Genomic DNA, 17,807 nt, shown 5'->3' with positions numbered 1-17,807 from the left:
AGTGGAAGATGGGGCTTCACTCAAAGATGCCACTGACAGACAGATGGAGCTCTGGTTGAAATCCATCTATGAGGCTATCGGCGCGTCCTTTGCTCCGGCATTCGCAGCCGTATGGGCGCTCCAAGCTATCTCAGCTTGTCACTCGCAGATTAATTTAGTCACACGTGCCTCTGCTCCGCAGGTGGTGTCATTAACCTCTCAGGCGTCGGCGTTTGTGTCCTACGCCATTAATGCTGTCCTGGACTCTACGAGCCGTACGGCGGTAGCATCCGCCAATTCGGTGGCAGTCCGCAGGGCCATGTGGCTACGTGAATGGAAGGCAGACTCTGCTTCCAAAAAGTTCCTAACCGGGTTGCCATTTTCTGGCGACCGCCTGTTTGGTGAGCGATTGGATGAAATCATTAAACAATCCAAGGGAAAGGACTCATCCTTACCCCAGTCCAAACCAAAAAGACCTCAACAACGGAAGGTACAATCGAGGTTTCGGTCCTTTCGGCCCGCGGGCAGGTCTCAATTCTCCTCGTCCAACAGGCCACAGAAGGGTCAGACGAACTCCGATTCATGGCGGTCTAAGTCACGTCCTAAAAAGACCGCCGGAGGAACCGCTCCCAAAGCGGCCTCCTCATGACTTTCGGCCTCTTCACGCCGCATCCTCGGTCGGTGGCAGGCTCTCCCGCTTTTGCGACGCCTGGTTGCCACAGGTACAAGACCGTTGGGTGAGAGACATTCTGTCTCACGGTTACAGGATAGAGCTCAGCTCTCGTCCTCCGACTCGTTTCTTCAGAACATCTCCGCCCCCCGAGCGAGCCGATGCTCTTCTTCAGGCGGTGTGCACTCTGAAGGCAGAAGGAGTGGTGATCCCTGTTCCTCTTCAGCAACAGGGTCACGGTTTTTACTCCAACTTGTTTGTGGTGCCAAAAAAGGACGGATCTTTCCGTCCTGTTCTGGACCTAAAACTGCTCAACAAACACGTGAAAACCAGGCGGTTCCGGATGGAATCGCTCCGCTCCGTCATCGCCTCAATGTCCCAAGGAGATTTCCTAGCATCAATCGACATCAAAGATGCTTATCTCCACGTACCGATTGCACCAGAGCATCAGCGCTTCCTGCGTTTCGCCATAGGGGACGAACACCTTCAGTTCGTGGCACTGCCTTTCGGTCTGGCGACAGCACCACGGGTCTTCACCAAGGTCATGGCAGCAGTTGTAGCAGTCCTACACTCTCAGGGACACTCGGTGATCCCTTACTTAGACGATCTGCTTGTCAAGGCACCCTCCCGAGTGGCATGCCAACACAGCCTGGACATTGCTCTGGAGACTCTTCAGAGATTCGGGTGGATCATCAATTTCACAAAGTCAAATCTGACACCGGCCCAATCACTGACATATCTTGGCATGGAGTTTCATACTCTTCCAGCGATAGTGAAGCTTCCGCTGGACAAACAGCGTTCACTACAGACAGGGGTGCAATCTCTCCTTCAAGGCCAGTCACACCCCTTGAGGCGCCTCATGCACTTCCTAGGGAAGATGGTGGCAGCAATGGAGGCAGTTCCTTTTGCGCAGTTTCATCTGCGTCCACTTCAATGGGACATTCTCCGCAAGTGGGACAGGAAGTCGACGTCCCTCGACAGGAACGTCTCCCTTTCTCAGGCAGCCAAAGCCTCTCTTCGGTGGTGGCTTCTTCCCACTTCATTGTCGAAGGGGAAATCCTTCCTACCACCATCCTGGGCGGTGGTCACGACGGACGCGAGCCTGTCAGGGTGGGGAGCGGTCTTTCTCCACCACAGGGCCCAGGGTACCTGGACTCAGCCAGAGTCCTCCCTGCAGATCAATGTTCTGGAGATAAGGGCAGTGTATCTTGCCCTAAAAGCGTTCCAGCCGTGGCTGGAAGGCAAACAGATCCGAATTCAGTCGGACAACTCCACAGCGGTGGCATACATCAACCACCAAGGCGGCACACGCAGTCGGCAAGCCTTCCAGGAAGTCCGGCGGATTCTGCTGTGGGCGGAAGCCACAGCATCCGCCATATCCGCAGTTCACATCCCGGGCGTAGAAAACTGGGAAGCAGACTTTCTCAGTCGCCAGGGCATGGACGCAGGGGAATGGTCCCTTCACCCGGACGTATTTCAAGAGATCTGTTGCCGCTGGGGGATGCCGGACGTCGACCTAATGGCGTCCCGGCACAACAACAAGGTCCCGGCATTCATGGCACGGTCTCAAGATCACAGAGCTCTGGCGGCAGACGCATTAGTTCAGGATTGGTCGCAGTTTCAACTGCCTTATGTGTTTCCTCCTCTGGCACTGTTGCCCAGAGTGTTACGCAAGATCAGGTCAGACTGCCGCCGCGCCATCCTCGTCGCTCCAGACTGGCCGAGGAGGTCGTGGTACCCGGATCTGTGGCATCTCACGGTGGGTCAACCGTGGGCACTACCAGACCGACCAGACTTGCTGTCTCAAGGGCCGTTTTTCCATCTGAATTCTGCGGCCCTCAACCTGACTGTGTGGCCATTGAGTCCTGGATCCTAGCATCTTCAGGGTTATCTCAAGAGGTCATTGCCACTATGAGACAGGCCAGGAAACCAACGTCCGCCAAGATCTACCACAGGACGTGGAGAATATTCTTATCCTGGTGCGCTGATCAGGGTTTTACTCCCTGGCCATTTGCCTTGCCCACTTTTCTTTCCTTCCTTCAATCCGGATTGGAAAAGGGTTTGTCGCTCGGTTCTCTTAAGGGACAAGTCTCAGTGCTCTCTGTGTTTTTCCAGAAGCGCCTAGCCAGACTTCCAAAGGTGCGCACGTTCCTGCAGGGGGTTTGTCACATAGTTCCTCCTTACAAGCGTCCGTTAGAACCCTGGGATCTGAACAGGGTGCTGATGGCTCTTCAGAAATTATCTTTTGAGCCAATGAAGGATATTTCTCTTTCACGCCTTTCGCAGAAAGTGGTCTTCCTAGTAGCAGTCACATCACTTCGGAGAGTGTCTGAGCTAGCAGCGCTGTCATGCAAGGCTCCTTTCCTGGTGTTTCACCAGGACAAGGTGGTTCTGCGTCCGGTTCCGGAATTTCTCCCTAAGGTGGTATCCCCCTTTCATCTCAATCAGGATATCTCCTTACCTTCTCTTTGTCCACATCCAGTTCACCAATGTGAAAAGGATTTGCACTTGTTGGATCTGGTGAGAGCACTCAGACTCTACATTTCTCGTACGGCGCCCCTGCGCCGCTCGGATGCACTCTTTGTCCTTGTCGCTGGCTAGCGTAAAGGGTCACAGGCTTCCAAATCAACCCTGGCTCGGTGGATCAAGGAACCAATTCTCGAAGCCTACCGTTCCTCTGGGCTTCCGGTTCCCTCAGGGCTGAAGGCCCATTCTACCAGAGCCGTGGGTGCGTCCTGGGCTTTGCGGCACCAGGCTACGGCTCAGCAGGTGTGTCAGGCGGCTACCTGGTCGAGCCTGCACACTTTCACGAAACACTATCAGGTGCATACCTATGCTTCGGCAGATGCCAGCCTAGGTAGGCGAGTCCTTCAGGCGGCGGTTGCCCACCTGTAGGAAGGGGCCGTTTTACGGCTCTATTACGAGGTATTATTTTACCCACCCAGGGACTGCTTTTGGACGTCCCAATTGTCTGGGTCTCCCAATGGAGCGACAAAGAAGAAGGGAATTTTGTTTACTTACCGTAAATTCCTTTTCTTCTAGCTCCAATTGGGAGACCCAGCACCCGCCCCTGTTCCCTTCGGGCTGTTGTTCTTTGTGTACACATGTTGTTCATGTTGAATGGTTTTCAGTTTTCCGAACTTCCTTCGGATTGAATTACTTTAGACCAAATTATAAGTTTCCTCCTTCCTGCTTTTGCACCAAAACTGAGGAGCCCGTGATACACGGGGGGGTGTATAGGCAGAAGGGGAGGGGCTTTACACTTTTAAGTGTAATACTTTGTGTGGCCTCCGGAGGCAGAAGCTATACACCCCAATTGTCTGGGTCTCCCAATTGGAGCTAGAAGAAAAGGAATTTACGGTAAGTAAACAAAATTCCCTTCTTAGGCCTCCTTCACACATCCGTGTCTCCGGTATGTGGTGTCTGTTTTCACAAGTACTGGAGACACGGACATATGTAGACCCATCAAATTCAATGGCCTTGCGCACACGTCCGTGTTTTGACACAGACCGTGTGTCCATCTGCTCCACATGGCGACATGTCCGTTTTCTACCAGCTGCACAGATTTCACACGGACCCAACACTGATGTGATCCATGTGACATGTTCTGGACAAAACACGTCACTAAAGGCCCCGTTACACGCAACGACGTATCTAACGATATATCGCCGGGGTCACGGATTCCGTAACGCACATCCGGCATAGTTAGCGACGTTGTTGCGTGTGACACCAACGAGCGACCGTTAACGATGGAAAATACTCACCAAATCGTCCATCGTTGACATGTCGTTCATTTTCAAAAAATCGTTGATTGTTGAGGACATAGGTTGTTCGTCGTTCCTGAGGCAGCACACAACGTTACGTGTGACACCTCTGGAACGACGAACTACAGCCTACCTGCAGCCGCCGGCAATGAGGAAGGAAGCAGGTGGGCGGGATGTTACGGCCGCTCATCTTCGCCCCTCCGCTTCTATTGGGCGGCCGCTTAGTGATGCTGCTGTGATGCTGCACGAACCGCCTCCTTAGAAAGGAGGCAGTTCGCCGGCCACAGCGATGTCGCTAGGCAGGTAAGTCCGTGTGATGGCTCCTAACGATATTGTGCGCCACGGGCAGCGATTTGCCCGTGACGCACAAACGACGGGGGCGGGTACGCTTGCTAGCGATATCGCTGCATGTGATGGGGCCTTAAGAAATAAATGTATTTTTATTCTTACCTTTCTCCAGCACTGCTGTCTCTGCTGTTGCTTCCGGGTCTCACTCATTATGCTCATGAATATTCACCGCACTGACTGCAGACCACGGAAGCAAGTGTGACAGCAGCGCTGGAGACAGGTAAGTATACAAGTTCATGTTGTCCATGTGCTATCCAGATGTCAAACAGATCGCACACAAAACACAAACACGGACGGACATGCGTACCTACACCATGGATAGTACAAAAGTTTTGGGGGGGTTTTGCATGGACTTGTGAAGGAGGCCTTAGTGAAATTTATTTAAAGGTCTTTTGTATTTAATTACTCTTTAGGCTTAGAATAATACACGCAAAGAAAACTGGAAAGCGAGACTCCATCGCAGGCCCCGAAGGAGGAGAGGAGCACCCCTCATTGGGCACCCCCACCCCAGGCAGGAAGCGCAGGAGAAAGGGCACAGATAGTGACTATGACGACGACGATGAGGACGACACTGACGACCCAGCAGATGAAGAGGATGAAGAAGATGAAGATAAAAAAGGGAAAAAGTCTCAGAGTTGTGATGATGAGGTATAATTTCAATATTGTGCACAGAAATCTGAAATAGCCTAAAATTTATACATTTACATCATAAATAAATCAAATAGAAACCAAAAGGAGTATTAAGTCTACATGAAAAATAGAATATTTATTATAAGTGATTCATTAAGACCCAACCAGTAAATATAAGCGCAATCAGTAAAGAGAATCCAGTGATAACAGGACATGATGGAAGCTGCAGATAGCACAATAAAGCACAGGCAATAGATATAGAGGATATACAGTGACAAGTGTAGATACAAGTGCCTGGAAGTCATGTAAACATAGATCCACAGGGGAAAAGACAAGCAACTAACTATGACCCTACGAAGGTGACATGTTATAGTCCTAGTAACAACTTCCCCAAGGATAGAGATGTTTAAACAAATATGTATAAGTGCAGATCATCAAATGAACAAAGAAAATGTCCTACACCACAACATGCGTTTCGCTTCTCTTCATCAGGAGGCATGAGATTACTTGGAAGTATAAAAATCCAGTACATGAAGAAAGGTCACAGCCTATGTAACGAAGTTCAAATGTGTTATCGGCACATGTCACCTGCCTCACTCTCACGTGTTGTGCGGCACGGTTCGGTAAAAATGAAGACACATGGTGCGTTGCAACTTAAGGGCGCTTTACACGCTACAATATATTTTACGATGTGACGGAGGGGTCACGTCGTAAGTGACGCACATCCGGCATCGTAAGGTACATTGTAGCGTGTAACAGCTACATGCGATTGTGATTGAACGGTAAAATATTCATCGCACGCACGTCGTTCAATTCCTAAAAATTGAACGTCAGATTATTCATCGTACCAGGGATAGCACACATCGTAGTGTGTGAGACCCCGGGAACGATGAACAGATCTTACCTACGTCCCGCGGCTCCCGCCGGCAATGCGGAAGGAAGGAGGTGGGCGGGATGTTTACGTCCCGCTCATCTCCGCCCCTCCGCTTCTATTGGCCGGCTGCCGCGTGACATCGATGTGACGCCGAACGTCCCTCCCACTTCAGGAAGTGGATGTTCGCCGCCCACATCGAGGTCGTATGGACAGGTAAGTACGTGTGACGGGGTATCATTCGTTTGTGCGACACGTTCAACAAATTGAACGTGCCGCACATACGATGGGGGCAAGTACGATCGCATACGATATCGTATGCTGGATCGTATGGTGTAAAGCAGGCTTTAGTCACATGGGTTGTGATTTTTCTCCATATACTGGGTTTTTATACTTCCAGGTAATCTCCTCACTCTTCATGGCTCCTGACGAAGATAGGCGAAACGCAAGTTGGGACATAGGACATTTTTTTTTGTCACCGTAGTTTTGTGACCTGCCCTTATACAGTATATATTTGATTAAAAATCTTTATCCTTTGCGACTTTGTTACTAGTATCATAATATGTAGGTTCATAGGAAGGTGCTGATGATTTGCCCTCTTGTGGATCTAAGTTTACATGAGTGACTAGCACATGAAAACAGAGGAACATCAGGTCATGGTCTGGTGCTAAAATCACTTTTATTACTGGTAACAAATGGAGTGGTAGGAAAAAGAATAAAAACGTCAGGTCTTCTTGCGTGGGATTTACTCGCTATAGTTCACGTCTCTCACTCAAATTGAAAGGGGATGTCCTTTGACTTGACCGTCAGTGCCAAGAAACTGAATTTAAGCCGAGAATCCAATCTGTTAACTTTATGAACCTGAGACAGGATTGAAAATAAGTTTGTTCAACCACAATTATTGTTCTTCCTACCATTGTTTCCATTCGGGTTTTAATTCTTACCAGCAATAAAGTGGTTTTAGCAACTAACAGCGCCCAGGTGCACCTCTCTTTCCATACCCGTGTCCACGGACCCACGCGGTGAGGCGATTGTTATATGTACCTGCATAGCCCCCCAGGTGAGCATGTAATATATATATATATATATATATATATATATATATATATATATATATATATATATACCTGCCATTCTCCACCTATATAAAGTACTACCCATGGGAGCGCACGTGTCTCTGATTTTTCTCTAGTTTTTCGACATATCTATCTATGCTTGTCACTTTATATCCTCTATATCTGTCACCTGAGCTCTCCCCAACTACAGTCATGTCGCAGTTATCACTGGATCACCTATACTGATTGTGCTTCTATTACCGGTTTATATGAGTTTTAATTAATTATTTATAATAAAAATTCTATATTTTTTTCCATTTAAACTTAAAGGGAACCTGTCACCACTTTTTTGGCCTATAAGCTGCGGCCACCACCACCGGGCTCTTATATACAGCATTCTAACATGCTGTATATAAGAGTCCAGGCCGCTGTGAGAACATAAAAAACACTTTATAATACTTACCTAACGGTCGCTCTGCAGTGGATGAGGGCCTAATGGGCGTCTCCGTTCTCCAGTGCGGGCGCCTCCCCTTTCGGCCATTTTTGGCTTCTTTCTGAAGCCTGTGTGCATGACGCGTCTACGTCACACACACTTACCGGTCCTGCGCAGGCGCACTACAATACTTTGATCTGCCCTGCTCAGGACCGGAATGCCGGCGAGTGTGGATGACGTCGGACCCGTCATGCACCGCGGCTAGAGAAGGAGAACAAAGATGGCCGAAAGAGGCGGCTCCGGCACCGGACAACGGAGACGCCCATTAGGCCCTCATCCTCCGCAGCGCGACCGTTAGGTAAGTATTATAAAGTATTTTTATGTTATACTCCTGGCCTGGGCTCTTATATACAGCATGTTACAATATAAGAGCCCGGCGGTGGTGGCCGCAGCTTATAGGCCGAAAAAGTGGTGACAGGTTCCCGTTAATAATACTACTGTGTTTATTGGATTTATTCATATGTAGCAGTCTAATGTTTAGTAGTGATGGGCAAATGGTAACTATTCGGCTTCGGATAATTCGTAACGAATCCCAAAGATCTATTCCGGTATTCGTCACGTATAATGAACCTATTGCAGGTCAGAGGAGAAATGAAAATTTCTCAGAAAAATGCTCGGCTTCCCCATTGACTCGCGTTAGGTTCATTATTTGTGATGAATACCGAAATACCGAATTATCCGAACACGAATAGATACTATTTACCCATCACTAATGTTTAGATATTACTGATATACGGATAGTTATAGGGATTTTTTTCCATTATTGACATTACATCACATGTATAATAGATACTTATAGAATTTATATTGTCTGAAAACTTGTTTTAGGCCTTTCCTACCTGTAATTCACCTTATGGGTATCCATCAGTAAGAGACATAAAGTTTGTATTTCAGTCTACATAAATTGTAACCTAACCACTGGCTTGTAGAAAATTGTTCGTTCAGTGAAGGTCTCAACACAGGAACCCCCATTAATTGCCAAAATTTGGTACTTGTATGCTATATTCATCCTTGGCTGCAAAGACTGGGGCCAAGAAGATGTGAAAGGAACCGCTAGTTCCCCATTCCCCCTGCCGCTTTGTTTACAAGTCTCTGACACTGACAAAGAGAGACAAGTTAGACTTCTAATGGCGTAGCGGGGTGCACACATAGGAAAATAGCCATCCTAAAAAGTCAATATCGACCCTTTAAAGTGCCTTGCCACATGACTTAGGATAAAAAGCCAACTCCATCACTACCTGTCAGAGGCTTCCAACCCAGCCAAACCAATTTTCCTGTTTTGCACTGATGAGGGGGCAAACACCCCCCGAAACACATAACTGCAAATCTAGTTTCTGCTTTGGCGTCTTATCCTAAGTCATGTGAAGGGTTATGATTGACGTTCATGATCGCTACTTCCAGTAGGTGGCGTCAGAGTTCGTGTCCTTTTTCTCTCTGTACAGGCTTCTTGCATAGCTGCTCTGTTCAACGTTTCCGAAATGCGGAGTTAAAATAAACCCTCGTCTCTGGCAGCAGTGGTGGAAACCACATTGCTGGGACAATTATGTTACATCAGAATACTCCTTTATCTCAAAGTGTCTCGGCGCCTACACAAAATCTATACTAGGGCCCTCCACCAAGAATGATGGCTTTTCCCATTAGATGTTCCTTTCCACCTCATACATGGAACCAGGGCAATGGAGGAAGGGTAGGTAGGAGGAATAGGGTTGTTGAGGCTGTATCTCTAGGCTATTGATTGACAACCTTCACCACATGAGCTCTATATTGATGCTTGTTACGGGGTCTCTACTTCGTATACACCCCTGAGATCATTTGTCATTCTTTTTAGCCCTGTAGCATCACCTAGGGAAAAGTCACGCTCAACAGCTTGTCTATGTAGAACTCTCCAGTGGTCCATTTCTTATATATACCATCCACATTGTATTTGTTCTTTCCTCTCGTTTTGTAAATCTACTTTATTTTGATAACTCTAGGACGATGGAGATCAGACGGCTACTGTAGAGGAACTGGAGAAACAGATCGAAAAGCTGCTGAAGGTAATGAATGGATCTCATGGCATCTTCTGTCACTTCATAGGACTCCGATACTCTACACCCTGATACTAGAGAGATTCTTAAAAGATCCTATCTTGTTTTCACAGCAACAAAACCAGTACAGGAAGAAGTTGTTTGAGTCATCTCATTCCTTGCGCTCCATGATGTTTGGGCAAGATCGTTACCGGCGCCGGTACTGGATTCTTCCACAGTGTGGCGGTATCTTTGTTGAAGGGATGGAGAGCGGTGAAGGTGAGGAGCCTAATTAGGAACCAAGAAGCAATTTTTTTTTTTCCAACCTTTATGTCAATTTTATGCTGTAAAAAAGTCACCATTTTTGTATTATGATTTAAGGATTTAGCTGGACAGCAAGCTGGCCAATTTACAGATTAAGGGTGCGTGCCCACGATCAGTATTTGCAGCGGTTTGGATGCAGCATACGTCAGCTGCATCTAAACCGCCGCGGTGCACAGTACCAGCACAGTGGATGGGATTCCTAGAAATCTCGTGCCCACTGAGCTTGTTTTTTCTGCAGCAAACACTGACATGCAGAGCGTCTTTCCAGACCGCAGCATGTCAATTGTTTGCTGCAGAATTGCCTGCGTCCTCCGTAGGAAGAATACAAGCAGGAGACCGCAGCACACGGAACCCGGATCGCGGGTACTGACAGCTGCGGTCTCCTACTTTCTCTTGCAGAGGAGACGCGCGCGCCCCCCCCCGGTCAGATGCCCTAAGGGTGGTGCATGAGCAGATGAAAATTTCAAGCTGTAGCACACAGAAAGCCAAAAATGCTGCAAATGTAGTAAGGGTCAAGCACATCCTAAGACTCCTTTCACATTGCGTTCTGACGTCCGTTCAGTGGACCCGTCGGGGCTTCCGACCGAACCTCCCACAAAACAGGTTTCAGACATACTGTATATGCCAACGGGGCCATTGTCTTTAATTGTGCAGGCAAAGTCACCGTTTGCTGTGTTGTGCACCATTTTTGGGAGTATACGCTTTGTGGAGGTGCACACCCAAATGTAGTAGACTGCGTCTGGGTGACTGCCTCCAATTGGCGAATACTACGGAAAATGGTGCATGACAGAGCACACGGTAACTCCGTCTGCACCATTAAAGACAATGGCCCCATCAGCGCATCCATCCAAAACCTGTTTTGAGGGGAGTTTGGACAGAAACCCCACTATGGGGAGATAAGGTATGCACACCAGTGACTATGTAAGGGGAATACATGAAATAGCAGAAACTGCTGTGTGAATACTGACTTGAAAAATCCAATAGCTATATGTAAGAGGGAAAATGTGAAAAAATGGAATCTGCATTACTGCCATGAACATATGAATCAAGAGAAATTTAGCTACTGAATTGATCAATGCAATAGAGCCCCAACACTACGCCAAAGTATTTCTCTACGTAGGGTCCCTAGCTTGTGTGTGTCCTCTCATGCAGTTAAACTTACCGTGTATGGGAAGCTGAGACCCAGGCTATTTATGCGTATGATATGGATTGGCAATAGGTGTGGTTGGGGAGGGTTCACAAACGAAAAACTACTAACAATAAGGAATAACGTTTGGAACACCATTCTAAGTCTGAACTGGGTGCAAAAACCTAAAAAAACATCACTATGGGGAGATAAGGTATGCACACCAGTGACTATGTAAGGGGAATACATGGAATAGCAGAAACTGCTGTGTGAATACTGACTTGAAAAATCCAATAGCTATATGTAAGACTTTGGCGTAGTGTTGGGGCTCTATTGCATTGATCAATTCAGTAGCTAAATTTCTCTTGATTCATATGTTCATGGCAGTAATGCAGATTCCATTTTTCACATATTCACTCTTGCATATAGGTATTGGATTTTTCAAGTCAGTATTCACACAGCAGTTTCTGCTATTTCATGTATTCCCCTTACATAGTCACTGGTGTGCATACCTTATCTCCCCATAGTGATGTTTTTTTAGGTTTTTGCACCCAGTTCAGACTTAGAATGGTGTTCCAAACGTTATTCCTTATTTGGACAGAAACCCAGACGGGATCAGTGAACAGAGGTCAAAACGCAATGTGAAAGGGGCCTTAGGATGTGGGTGCATCTTACTCCACCGCACATCAGTTGTAGATTGGTGCATAATAAGCCAGTCTATGTAACCCTCTTACCTAGTATTTTTAAGGATTATGACTTGATATAATAATAATAATAATAATAATTTTATTCATTTATATAGCGCTATTAATTCCACAGCGCTTTACATACATTTGCAACACTGTCCCCATTGGGGCTCACAATCTAGAGTCCCTATCTGTATGTCTTTTGGAGTGTGGGAGGAAACCGGAGTACCCGGAGGAAACCCACGCAAACACGGGGAGAACATACAAACTCCTTGCAGATGGTGTCCTTGGTGGGATTTGAACCCAGGACCCCAGCGCTGCAAGGCTGCAGTGCTATCCACTGAGCCACCGTGCCGCCCTTGATATGCAGTTAACTTCAGGGTATTGCTATCTTTATGACACATCAATATGCATATATACCCATATGTGGTGGGTGTAGTGCCCCACGCTAGGTAGAAGCCTAATAGTTATGGCCATATTATTAGATCAGACGGGCTGTCCAGCACCTCTGTAAGTGCTCCCCAAAAGTAAAGTAATAATTCTGTATTTATAGTGGATAAAGCCCTAATCACATCAGACATACACGTCCAATGGAGGGCAAAAGTGTGCAATTGTACAGGCTTCCATTAACTTCAAGGGTAACGATTTCAGCTTACAATCTCAGTCCAGCGTCTATATGCTCCTATTGTTTACCGGTGAACAGAGTAAACTTTAGAAAAAAAAATTAACCCTTGTTAACCTCTGTACTAACCATTGTATTCATCACTGGCTAGGTCTCGAAGAAATGGCAAAAGAGAAGGAGAGGCAACGCCAGGTGGAAAACATCCAGATCAAAGAAGAAGCCATTGAGAGCTGCGATGAGAAACCAAACTGTGTGATTGCCAGCGATGGGGAGCAGAAATGTCTCAAGGATAAAGACAGCACCAATTTATTCCTCCAGAAACCTGGATCCTTTTCTAAACTTAGCAAACTGCTAGAAGTAGCCAAAATGCCCTCCGACATGGACCTTCTAACCCTAAAACCAAGTGTTTCCCCAAATGGCTGCCCTGTGCCTTTCCATAATAATGCCAGGAGCACACCCATCAACCTGCAGGCCAGCACGTCCCAATGTAACCCTGAAAAGACAGACTTGAACCCGTTCACTGCTATACTTAGTGGTCACGGAAAGTTTTACAATGCTCCCATAATTGCCAATGAACAGCTGCTGAAAACTCTTACAGACAAGAGTCGACAATGGTTCAGTCTCCTCCCTCGGACACCGTGTGACGACACGTCGGTAACACACGTAGAGTATTCCACGTCGTTAGCGTCTACAAGCCAGTCTCAGTATCCGTCTCAGTCTCCTTCACCAGTGCCATCCCCGCTCATGACCGCCTCGTCCTTACAGAGCAGTCTGGGGCTGAGTCCGTTCACGATGTCTCCACTTCAGGTTAGTACATCACGTTAATGAAAGACTCTAAATTTGCCGAAATTTTCAACATTTCAAAGTCTCCATTTCTCCTTCGGCACAAACTATAAAATACAGCCTTGAAAAAGGAACCGACATTCTTCTAATTGATCACCTACTTAGTGAAGATCAAGTGAACAAAGAGAGTCCCTAGGAAAACATTAGGTGTAAAACAAGATAGTTGGGAACAATGTTACCTTACTGGGCATGCTCCAATAGGTAAATAATGTAGTAGTAATGTAGGCCGGCTATCAAAAAGAACTCATATACCACTAAATGGCAGAATAATTACTATATATATATATATATATATATATATATATATATATATATATATATATATATATATATAGATATATATATATAATATATATATATATATATATATATATATATATGTGTAGAACAAGATGAAGAAGGATCCAGCAAGGCAGAATGACTCCAAAGGGCAACAAAAGTTGTTTTTTTTTTTTCCTCTGACTTTATCGAAGAATAAAATATATATATAGTCAAGGCCCATTTCATCTAATAATTCAATGATTATAGTATATAAATGTCATCTCCCCAAAAAAATCCAGGCATTATCGATATAACTTAGTCCACCAAAACATTATACTCATTAGTATAACACAATCAAGAGGTAAGAATAACCCCCAAACATATCCATGATAACAACTCACCCATATCAAGTTATACACCCTGTGTAACGTGCCCCGACGTGCACGTTTCGGTTTCTTCCTCGGGGGGCCGTGATATCTGTATCATATTGTTGTCAAGCCAAGAAAGCCTTGTTTTTAACAAAAGAAAAAAGAACATTGACAAAATCATACCCATCTTACCGTTCCTTTGCCTCTCCAGTTCTGAAGCTTTCTAGTTCTCTCCTGGTCTCTCTGCTTACATAACATGTCTTGAAAAAGACACCGTACAACCAGTGATTGACTGCAGCGGTCAATCCAGCCTGTACAGGGAAGTGCAGGGATGGCTGAGGACTAGGAAAAGTCACAATGCCCAGTCAACCACTTTAAAGGAAATCTGTCACCAGGTTTTTGCAACCTAATCTGAGAGCAGCATAATGTAGGGGCAGAGATCCTGATTCCAGTGATGTGGCACTTACTGGGCTGCTTAGTGAAGTGCTCTCCGCAGGACACTGCAGCTGCCCGTGCCCATGATCAGGGTCCTCTCCTGCGCGGCTGCGAGTGCTGTCCTCAGGACACCGCAGCTACCCGTGCCCATGATCAGGGTCCTTTCCTGCTGGGCCGCGAGCGCTCTCCGCAGGACACTGCAGCTGCCCGTGCCCATGATTAGGGTCCTCTCTTGCGGGGCCGCAAGTGCTCTCCGCAGGACACTGCAGCTGCCCGTGCCCATGATCAGGGTCCTCTCTTGCAGGGCCGCAAGTGCTCTCCGCAGGACACTGCAGCTGCCCGTGCCCATGATCAGGGTCCTCTCCTGCGGGGTCGTGAGTGCTCTCCGCAGGACACCGCAGCTGCCCGTGCCCATGATCAGGATTTGGGCCTCTGCGGACTTTCGCTCTGTTTTTACTGCAGAGAACATTCATGTCTCCGCAGCATCAATTCACATGCTGCGGCTCAGAAAGCCTCTCTGCAGGTCAGTTTACGCTGCAAAAGAAGCACAGGAGATTTCCATAAATCCCATCCACTGTGCTTCTACTGTACAATGCAGTGTTTTGGACGCAGCGTAAACTCGCCGAGTCCAAAACGCTGTGAACCCTGATAGCGTGCACCCACCCTAACACACCCTCAAAAAGCAAACTCATCCACCCTCACTGTAAAATAAAGGCCTTCTAGATCAATGTGGGGAAAAGCATGAACTATATCAAGAATACCCCCCCTCGACTGTTCATGAAATGGAAAACACCAGATTATTTTTCTTCCTTTTCATGTTTGTCTAATTTTCTGATTTAGATGAATATAATAGATATAATATTATTCTTAATTAATTCATCTAGATGAAGCACGGTTTACCTCTCATGGGACTTCAGTTTTGCGGATGGCCGTCACCAGTTGTGCCAGGGAATCTACCTTTTTCTTCTCCGATGCCAAGCCCAATACCGAGTCTTGGACTTGGAATTTCTGAAGGAAACGGGCACGCGTTCATCACCCCACATGTTCAAACCAGCAAAAGCGAATCTCCTGTACCACAAAGTGACAAGTCCGTCTGCACCCCGTCTCCTGCTGTGGAGTTACCCAAACAAGTAGATTTTCCTAGTCCTCGACCGATTCCAGAAGGTACATTTACACCAGTATTTCATTTTTTAATTTTTTTTTTCCATTTTTGGGTTTCCAAACTAATTGAAAATGTGGGATCCATCAAACTTCAACAATTTTTTTTATTTTTTTCATTTTTTTTTATAGGAATGCAATTTGGCTGGTGGAGAATTACAGATCCGGAAGATCTGAAATCTCTGCTGAAAGTATTTAACCTCCGAGGTATCCGAGAGAAGTCTCTACAGAAGCAAATTCAGAAGCACTTAGATTACATTACCCAAGCCTGCCTGAAAAATAAAGACCGTAAGTTCTGCGCTCTCTTACAGTATGGAGTATTAATGCTTAAAAAGGGGTTCTCTGATATAGAAAACCCATTGACCCATAGCTTTTTCAGGAATTCTAAATTAGGGTGTGCTCTGTTCAGGACCCTCATATACAGTGCCTACAAGTAGTATTCAACCCCCTGCAGATTTAGCAGGTTTGATAAGATGCAAATAAGTTAGAGCCTGCAAACTTCAAACAAGAGCAGGATTTATTAACAGATGCATAAATCTTACAAACCAACAAGTTATGTTGCTCAGTTAAATTTTAATAAATTTTCAACATAAAAGTGTGGGTCAATTATTATTCAACCCCTAGGTTTAATATTTTGTGGAATAACCCTTGTTTGCAATTACAGCTAATAATCGTCTTTTATAAGACCTGATCAGGCCGGCACAGGTCTCTGGAGTTATCTTGGCCCACTCCTCCATGCAGATATTCTCCAAGTTATCTAGGTTCTTTGGGTGTCTCATGTGGACTTTAATCTTGAGCTCCTTCCACAAGTTTTCAATTGGGTTAAGGTCAGGAGACTGACTAGGCCACTGCAACACCTTGATTTTTTCCCTCTTGAACCAGGCCTTGGTTTTCTTGGCTGTGTGCTTTGGGTCGTTGTCTTGTTGGAAGATGAAATGACGACCCATCTTAAGATCCTTGATGGCGAAGCTGAGGTTCTTGGCCAAAATCTCCAGGTAGGCCGTGCTATCCATCTTCCCATGGTTGCGGACCAGATGGCCAGGCCCCTTGGCTGAGAAACAGCCCCACAGCATGATGCTGCCACCACCATGCTTGACTGTAGGGATGGTATTCTTGGGGTCGTATGCAGTGCCATCCAGTCTCCAAACGTCACGTGTGTGGTTGGCACCAAAGATCTCGATCTTGGTCTCATCAGACCAGAGAACCTTGAACCAGTTTGTCTGAGTCCTCCAAGTGATCATGAGCAAACTGTAGACGAGCCTTGACATGACGCTTTGAAAGTAAAGGTACATTACGGGCTTGTCTGCAACGGAGACCATTGCGGTGGAGTACGTTACTTATGGTATTGATTGAAAGCAATGTCCCCACTGCCATGAGATCTTCCCGGAGCTCCTTCCTTGTTGTCCTTGGGTTAGCCTTGACTCTTCGGACAAGCCTGGCCTCGGCACGGGTGGAAACTTTCAAAGGCTGTCCAGGCCGTGGAAGGCTAACAGTAGTTCCATAAGCCTTCCACTTCCGGATGATGCTCCCAACAGTGGAGACAGGTAGGCCCAACTCCTTGGAAAGGGTTTTGTACCCCTTGCCAGCCTTATGACCCTCCACGATCTTGTCTCTGATGGCCTTGGAATGCTCCTTTGTCTTTCCCATGTTGACCAAGTATGAGTGCTGTTCACAAGTTTGGGGAGGGTCTTAATTAGTCAGAAAAGGCTGGAAAAAGAGATAATTAATCCAAACATGTGAAGCTCATTGTTCTTTGTGCCTGAAATACTTCTTAATACTTTAGGGGAACCAAACAGAATTCTTGTGGTTTGAGGGGTTGAATAATAAATGACCCTCTGAATAAACTTTTCACAATTTAAAAAAAAAATAAAAAAAGAAATAACATTCTTTTTTGCTGCAGTGCATTTCACACTTCCAGGCTGATCTACAGTCCAAATGTCACAATGCCAAGTTAATTCCGAATGTGTAAACCTGCTAAATCTGCAGGGGGGTTGAATACTACTTGTAGGCACTGTATTAGTCAAAGTGGTGAGCAACTACAAAGAACGTCTCTCACTCGGAAGGACCACACATGTTTGTCCACTATATAGTCCATTGATTTTGGTGGGAAGAGTGTAATGCCAGTTTTCCCCTGTAGTGGCGGTGCAGGCGAATAGAATGCCCCATCA

General features: G+C 46.4%; 1 protein-coding gene across 1 annotated transcript in view; it reads left to right on the top strand.

Moving 5' to 3' along the window:
- Window positions 1-17,807, top strand: part of BAZ2B (bromodomain adjacent to zinc finger domain 2B) — a 475,838-nt gene that overhangs the window by 439,589 nt on the left and 18,442 nt on the right. Inside the window, exons 27-32 of the mRNA XM_075319681.1 lie at window positions 5,175-5,409; window positions 9,784-9,846; window positions 9,951-10,095; window positions 12,726-13,381; window positions 15,366-15,645; window positions 15,772-15,956. Coding sequence (XP_075175796.1) covers window positions 5,175-5,409; window positions 9,784-9,846; window positions 9,951-10,095; window positions 12,726-13,381; window positions 15,366-15,645; window positions 15,772-15,956 — 1,564 coding nt within the window. The remainder of the gene's footprint in view (window positions 1-5,174; window positions 5,410-9,783; window positions 9,847-9,950; window positions 10,096-12,725; window positions 13,382-15,365; window positions 15,646-15,771; window positions 15,957-17,807) is intronic.

This window comes from Anomaloglossus baeobatrachus, chromosome 7, assembly GCF_048569485.1.
Source record: "Anomaloglossus baeobatrachus isolate aAnoBae1 chromosome 7, aAnoBae1.hap1, whole genome shotgun sequence".
Taxonomy (NCBI): domain Eukaryota; kingdom Metazoa; phylum Chordata; class Amphibia; order Anura; family Aromobatidae; genus Anomaloglossus; species Anomaloglossus baeobatrachus.
Note: the sequence above shows the minus strand (reverse complement) of the source record. Positions and strands in the feature narration are given on the sequence as shown.